Here is a 7,851-nt window from a genome sequence, read left to right as displayed (position 1 = left end):
TGCCCATGTAAGGCACAAACATTTACGCAATACTACTGTGCCAAAGAAATCTGAATTTTGAAAAGATAATTTTCTATTTATTTTAATTGTTTAGTACATGAGTAAAAAATTAAAGTAGCACCATCAACTAATATTAAACATAATATGTACATTCAATGTGAAACAAAGCAATAATACTACATTGTTGGGCTTGTTAGAATGGTTCAATCGATAGAATCTAGCTAGATCGTTGCAATTATGGTAGGCATCATGTGTTTCATTTGGATAGTTCTTAGAGAAAAGAAAATCAAGCATGAGAACTGACATAACAGTTACAACTAATTACAACTAATGCATTAATTTTATAAAGAGAATTGTTCATATGGTCTAAACTTTCTAAGGAAGAATAGTTATCTTGGAAAAGCACATAATGCCTCTCTTTCAAAAGTTTTAAATATATGAAGTTGAGGAGATGTGTATCAATTCCAATGTTTTTGGACAGAGCTTAGCATAAATGGTGAGAGTACCAACTCAAATATATAATACATTGTAGAATATTCTCATGTGTTTCTCTACATCCTTCCTTAATGTGTGTCAACTCTGCAACACGATCAATGAGCTAGAGCAATAATTTCACTCTCCCGTCATTAAAATTTGCAGCGAGTTGAACATCACATTCACTCAAGCGGGACACAACATACCCTAAAACTAAGAATTGGTGCATATGATACATAAATCGATGTATGAAATATGAATCTTTCCTGTGGTGATAGTACACTACACGTAAGATGGTCAACTACAGTATCAGTTTTATGAAGTTGCATTCTTCTTTGATTCTCATTTTTATTCTGGACTAATATTTAACAAAAATTGATCTAGTGAGTGATAGTTAGTGATGAAGACAATTTTTTAAAGAAATAATTCAATATGATTACTAATAGAGAAGCATATGCTCCAAATCACCATTATATATTGTGCACTCTAGTGTTAACTAGTTACAAAAAATGCTATTGTCACTTAAAACTTAAATTTAGAAAATATTGATGAAGGCATGTACCTTTCAACTACACGATAAATTGCAAAGACAACACTAATAGTTGCAAGCACAATCTGAATACTTGAAGTTTCTTTTGTCTACATTCATTGCTAGGAACCCATAGACTCGAATAATAGTTAATGGTCAATGACACTTCTCCTCAAAGCTAAATTTTAGGATTATCTCATCCTTTCAATACAAAAGATATTATACCTAGGGCTTATGACCCAAGTGTCAATATTCTCAGACGTCACATCTTGTATTCATTCTGTCCTTATATCTAATATTTGTTGTAAACCTTTAACTACTATCATATAATATGCACACACTAGATAGTCTAGTGCGTTACCAAAATATGTGACCCGGATAAAGTAAAAACTTCAAAGTATCATCTTACTTTGCATAGTTGAGCCAAAGCCTTTCAAGCACATTCTTTGAGCAATAAGAAACTTATAATTTACAAAAAAAATTGATCTTATTTACCTGAATTAGCACACATACAGTAAACATGTGAAAACTATTTAAGATTCAAAATCACATAAATATCATAGACTCAGAACCGTCAAAAAAGCATGTTCAGGAAATTATGTGCAAATAGTTTATGAAAATGAAACTATAAAAGTTACCATCAAGTCACTAGTTTGAAAGCTATATAGAAACTGGGGGCTTTGGGTTGTAGGTGACAAAAAAGTTTTAAAATGAGGTGTAGGTGACAGAAGTCTTAATAATTGAGTGGAGGTGACAATTACTTAATTATGGATTAAGAAAGTTTGGGAAATTTCAAAATAACCCATAATTTTTTGAATTTATACTTTGATCCAAATATTAGTTAATAAAACGGTAAACGAAGGGAAAAAAGGCGCATTTTTCTCTCTTCTCACCCGTTGTTATTTTCTCTCTCTTCGCGATATTTATCGTTCATTGTTGCTGCTGCTTTATTCATCACCTTCTGATTCATTATCACATCTTATACTTTATTATCATCTTCATATTCTTCTTGTTGACCATTGTTTTTGTTGTCGTTACCGGAACTGCTGCTCTTTGACCAATTTTTTAGGTCAAATTTTATTTCGTACAGCACTTTCAACTTTGGCATTTACTTGAGAGGAGACTTTGGTAAGTCAAATTATGCTTTTTAGTTGAATTTATCATCTGGGTAACTGGTAATGTGTTGTCTTTTCAACTAACTTGCACGCGAACATGAATGCAACATAATAGTAATTTGTTTAAACAGATCCATTATCTGTGGCACCAGATAAATATTCTGTTGCAACAGAAGACTCATGTTGGATTCATATTTATGGTTCTAGGTGCCCATAATATGAATCGAATAAATGGGTATTCTGTTGCAACAGATTAGTAATCTGTTCAAACAGACAATTAATTTGTTGCAACAGATTATTAATCTGTTCAAACAGACAATTAATCTATTGCACCAGATTAGTTATTTGTTCCAACAGACAAGTAATCTGTTGCAACAGAATATATATTTGTTGTAAAAGAATATTTATATTTTGCAACAGATGATTGTTCTGTTGTAATGGATGAATAATCTATTTTGAACAACACAAAACAACTCCTGTCACAAACCCAACAGATAACTCATATATTGATCTCTTGTTATTGATACTGGATTCAAATTATTCCTTAATTTGTAGACATGTCATTTTTTAAGAAGAAGAAATAGACAGAATGAAAATTAAATAAGAATTAAAACATCAAAGTGGATCAAACATAAGTTTTTTATCAAACAAAAAAAATAAAAATACATAGATAAAAGAAAAAAATAATCTTAATTATTATTATCGTTATTATCATTATTATTTGTTTGGCCAGCCGACCAATCTTCAACTGGCAGCAGCAACACCCTCCTTAGCTTGTGGATCTCCCGCAGTATACTTACTCTGACGGTGGCCAATTCCCACTGTAGGTCATGAACCTCCTTCTGTAGATCCCGTATAGCGTATCATAAAATAGCAACATCCCACACTGGATCAGCCATATCTAGAACGCGTACAAATTGATAAAACACGTAAAAACAAAAAAAATAAAGAAAAGAAAGAATTTGAATGTAATACAAAATATATTTACACAAAAAGCAAGAAAAAAACTTACTAGAGACAGGAAAAAGCTATCAATTCCTTGAAGAGAAAGTAGTTGAATGTGTAGCAAGAGCAAGGAATAAATAGAGTATAGTAGAATGAATGATACGATTGAGTAAGGAAGGACCTATTTATAGAGGATTGAACTTGAATGGGTTAGGCAAAAAGTCACAACTGTTCACCTCCATTTATTACATTAATGTCATTCTTGCTTACTGTGAAAAGTTATGACTTAATTAAATTAAGCAATATTGTGATAATTCATGACTTTTCAGCTTATTATTATTAATTAGTTCTTTCCAAGAATCGTTTTTATTGAGTTGTGACAATAGATTCTATACCTGTTGCATCAGATAACTCATCTGTGACAATAGATATATCATCTGTTGCAATAAATAAACAACCTGTTGCATCAGATAATATATCTGTTGCAACATATAATCTATCTTTTTTAAAAAAAAATTATCATCATATCATTAATCCAAATTTTCTGATATTTTTATTATATAAATTAATAAAACAGATTTAAAGGTGCAACTGTTCACCTCCATTTATTAATGACATTCTTGATTACTGTAAAAAGTTATGACTTAATTAAATATTGTGATAAGTCATGACTTTTTATCTTATTATTATTAATAATTAGTTCTTTCCATGAATCGTTTTTATTGAGTTGTGACAACAGATTCTATACCTGTTGCATCAGATAACTCATCTATGACAACAGATATATCATCTATTACAACTAATAAATAACCTGTTGCATCAGATAATATATATGTTACAACATATAATCTATCTTTTTAAAAAAATTATCATCATATCATTAGTCTAAGTTTGCTGACTTTTTTACTAAAGCGGCTTCCACTTTGCCCTCATATAGGTGATTTCTAAAAGTTCAATCCTATAGATTAAACTATTTGATCAAATCTGCCAAATTTAGATTTTCACCTTAAGTCTTATCCTTGTTTACTAAACATTGTCTACATCATGAGAATGGGTTGAATATCATGACAATGTTAAACCTGTCAGACAAACTTTGTTTGATTTCTTTGAACCTAGATCTTGAGATCTCCATTCTGCTAGGTAGAGTTACCACCATGCTTACTTGTCTTAGGCTTTAAACTCATTCTCTTAGATATCCTTTCAACTTCTTCTCTAGATAGGCCTTTTGTAAGTGGATCCGATATATTTTCCTTTGACTTTACATAGTCAACAGTGATAACTCCACTAGAGAGAAGTTCTCTAATGATATTATGTCTCCATTTTATAAGATGAGATTTACCGGTGTACATCATGCTCCCTGCCCTACTTATTGACACTTGGCTATCACAGTGAATACATACTGGTGCCACTGGTTTGGGCCAATAAGGAATATCTTCCAAAAAATTTCGAAGTCATTCTGCTTCTTCACTGGCTTTATTCAATGCGATAAATTCAGATTCCATTGTAGAGCGAGCAATAAATATCTGTTTGGATGATTTTTAAAAGACCACTCCTCCTCCGATATTAAATACATATCCACTTGTGGATTTTACTTTGTTCAATTCAGTGATTCAATTTGTATCACTATATCCTTCAAGTACCTCTGGATATTTATTATAATGCAAAGCATAGTCTCGAGTGTATTTAAGATACCCCAAAACTCTTTTCATTGCTATCCAATGAGTTTTGTAGGGATTACTCGTGTACCGACTCAACTTACTAATAGCGCATGCTATGTCTGGTTGTGTACAATTCATATATATATTAAACATCCCAATACTCTCGCGTACTTCAATTATGAGTCACTTTCACCTTCATTCGTTTAAAGTGTGAAGCTCATATCTAATGGAGTCTTGGCAATACTAAATTCCATTTACTTGAATTTGTCAAGTACCTTTTCGATATAATAAGACTGTGATAATGCCAGTCTTTATTGAGTTCTATGGATTCTTATTCCTAAGATCACATCTGCAACTCCAAGATTTTTCATATCAAACTTGCTCTCGAGCATTCATTTCATAGCATTTATGTCAGAAATGTCTCGACTGATGATTAACATATCATCCACATATAAACAAACAATAACTTGGTGATTTAGAGTGTCTTTAATGTAAACACATTTATCACATTCATAAATCTTAAACCCGTTTGCCAACATAGTTTGGTCAAACTTCGCATGCCATTTTTTAGGTGTTTGTTTTAGTCCATAGAGTGACTTGACAAGTTTACACACCTTATTTTCTTTTCCTGGAATCACAAAACCCTCAGACTATTCCATGTAAATTTATTCCTCCAATTCTCTATTTAGAAATGTTGTTTTCACATCCATTTGATGGATTTCAAGACCATATACCGCCGCCAAGATAATTAACATTCGAATCGACGTTAGCCTTGTTACTATTGAGTATGTATCAAAGTAACCAAGGCTTTTTTTCTGTTTGAAGCCTTTTAATATAAGTCTTCCCTTGTATTTGCCAATATTACCATCCACTTTCATTTTCCTTTTAGAGATCCATTTAGAACCTAAAGGTTTATTCCCTCGAGGAAGATCTACCAAATCTCATGTATAGTTGCTTAAGATTGAATCAATCTCACTATTGACTGCCTCTTTCCAAAAGGATGAGTCTGACGACGACATCGCTTCTTTAAAATTTTGAGGCTCATTTTCTAAAAGAAATATTACAAAATCTGATCCAAACAAAGTTGATGTTCTTTGTCGTGTACTACATCTTGTATTCTCATCATTATGTATATTCTTACTTGGTTTATCTCGAAGTCATTTAGACCCCCCAGTAGATTGTTCATGTCTAGTTTTACACGGATAAATGTTTTCAAAGAATTCAGTATTATCTAATTCAATTATCGTATTTTTATTAATATACAAATGTTCATATTTATGACCCAAAAACCAATATGCTTTACTATTTTTAGCATATCCTATGAACACTCAGTCCACCGTCTTAGGTCCTATCTTTACCCTTTTTGGCATAGGTACTTGGACCTTCGCTAGACACCACCATACTTTGAAATATTTTAAGTTGGGTTTCCTTTCTTTCCATTTTTCATAAGGAATTGATTGTGTCTTACTATGGGGAACTCTATTGAGTATTTGGTTGGCTGTAAGGATAGCCTCCCCCCACAAGTTTTGCGATAAACCTGTACTTATAAGTTAGGCATACATCATTTCCTTCAAAGTTTGATTTTTCCTTTCCACCATTTCATTAGATTGAGATGAATACGGGGCCATAGTTTGATTGTCAATTCTATTTTCTACACATATTTTGTCGAAGGACGATTCATATTCTCCGCCCCTATCACTTCTTATAGTTTTGATCTTTTCTTCTAACTGATTTTTAACTTTAGTTTTGTATTGCCTAAATGCATCTATTGCTTTATCCTTACTATTTAGCAAGTAGACATAACAATATCTAGTGCAATCGTCAGTAAAAATTTATGAACTATTTTTTTCCACTACGTGATGGTGTTGACTTTATATCACAAATGTCAGTGTGTATTAAGTCTAAGGGATTGGAATTTCTTTTAACGAACTTATATGAATGCTTAGCATACTTTGATTCCACACACATTTGACACTTTGATTTATTGCACTCAAAGTTTGGCAAAACTTCTAAGTTAATCAGTTTATGCAACATTTTATAATTAACATGGCCTAATCATTCATGCCATAAATTATAAGACTCAAGCAAGTAAGAAGAAAATGAACTTTTATTGATTTCAACATTCATTATATTCATTTTGAATAGGCCCTCATTGAGGTAACCTTTTCTTACATACACTTCTCCTTTATTAAGTATAATTTTTTCGGAAATAAATGCATATTTGAATACGTTTTTGTCTAGAAGTGATACAGAAATCAAGTTATTTCTTAAGTCCGAAACATACAAAACATTGTTGAGTGTCAACATTTTTGAAGCACACCTTTCCTGTTCCTTCTACTTTTGCAGTAGCTGAGTTTGCCATGTAGATTTTTTCTCCTCCTTGAGCTGGAGCAAAAGCAGCAAATAACTCCTTATTAGTACAAACATGGCGGTAGGCACCAAAATCCATCTGCCATTCGCAAGGATTTTCCACCATGTTGTATTCGGATAGCATAGCACACAGGTCGTCGACTTTTTTCTTAGATTCAGCAGCATTTGCTTGGTCCTTCTTCATCCCTTTCTATGGGGCATGATAATTCATGGACTTGTGGTCAATCTTGCCACAGTTAAATCACTTTCCCTTGAATTTTTTCTTAGGTTGATTTCTTTCATGTCCAGCTTTCTTGCGCTTTTTGGAGTTGTGGTCATCTTCTATAAGATTTGCTTCATTCGTTGTAGAATTTTCTCTTAACCTTCTTTCTGTAGCCTAATTATCTTCTTCAATATGCAATCTGACAATTAGATCTTCGGCAGACATCTCCTTACATTTGTGTTTCGAATAGTTTTTGAAGTCTTTCCACATAGGTGGCAGCTTCTCTACTATTATTGCTACTTGAAATGCTTCATTCACAATCAAACCTACAATAAAGGTTATGTGAATATTAAGAACACTTTCAAACTATTCAGCAAAGGTATTTGTCAAAATCTTACCTTCCGCTAGGAGATCATGGATAATCACTTGCAGTTCCTGCACTTGGGAGACAACAGACTTGTCGTCAATCATTTATATTCTAGAAATCTTGCAATGAAGAACTTTTTAGTTCCGGCATCCTTTGTCTTGTACTTCCGTTCTTGCGCCCCTATAACTCTT

The 7,851-nt window shown here is 32.4% G+C and overlaps 1 protein-coding gene across 1 annotated transcript in view; it reads right to left on the bottom strand.

The window, feature by feature from the left end:
- Window positions 1–7,275, bottom strand: part of LOC124896643 — a 117,537-nt gene extending 110,262 nt beyond the window's left edge. The window contains exon 1 of the mRNA XM_047408256.1: window positions 7,042–7,275. Within this exon, the coding sequence (XP_047264212.1) occupies window positions 7,042–7,275 (234 nt within the window). The remainder of the gene's footprint in view (window positions 1–7,041) is intronic.
- Window positions 7,276–7,851: the final 576 nt, after the last annotated feature.

The sequence above is a fragment of the Capsicum annuum genome, chromosome 3, assembly GCF_002878395.1.
Source record: "Capsicum annuum cultivar UCD-10X-F1 chromosome 3, UCD10Xv1.1, whole genome shotgun sequence".
In the NCBI taxonomy this organism is placed as follows: Eukaryota; Viridiplantae; Streptophyta; class Magnoliopsida; order Solanales; family Solanaceae; genus Capsicum; species Capsicum annuum.
Note: the sequence above shows the minus strand (reverse complement) of the source record. Positions and strands in the feature narration are given on the sequence as shown.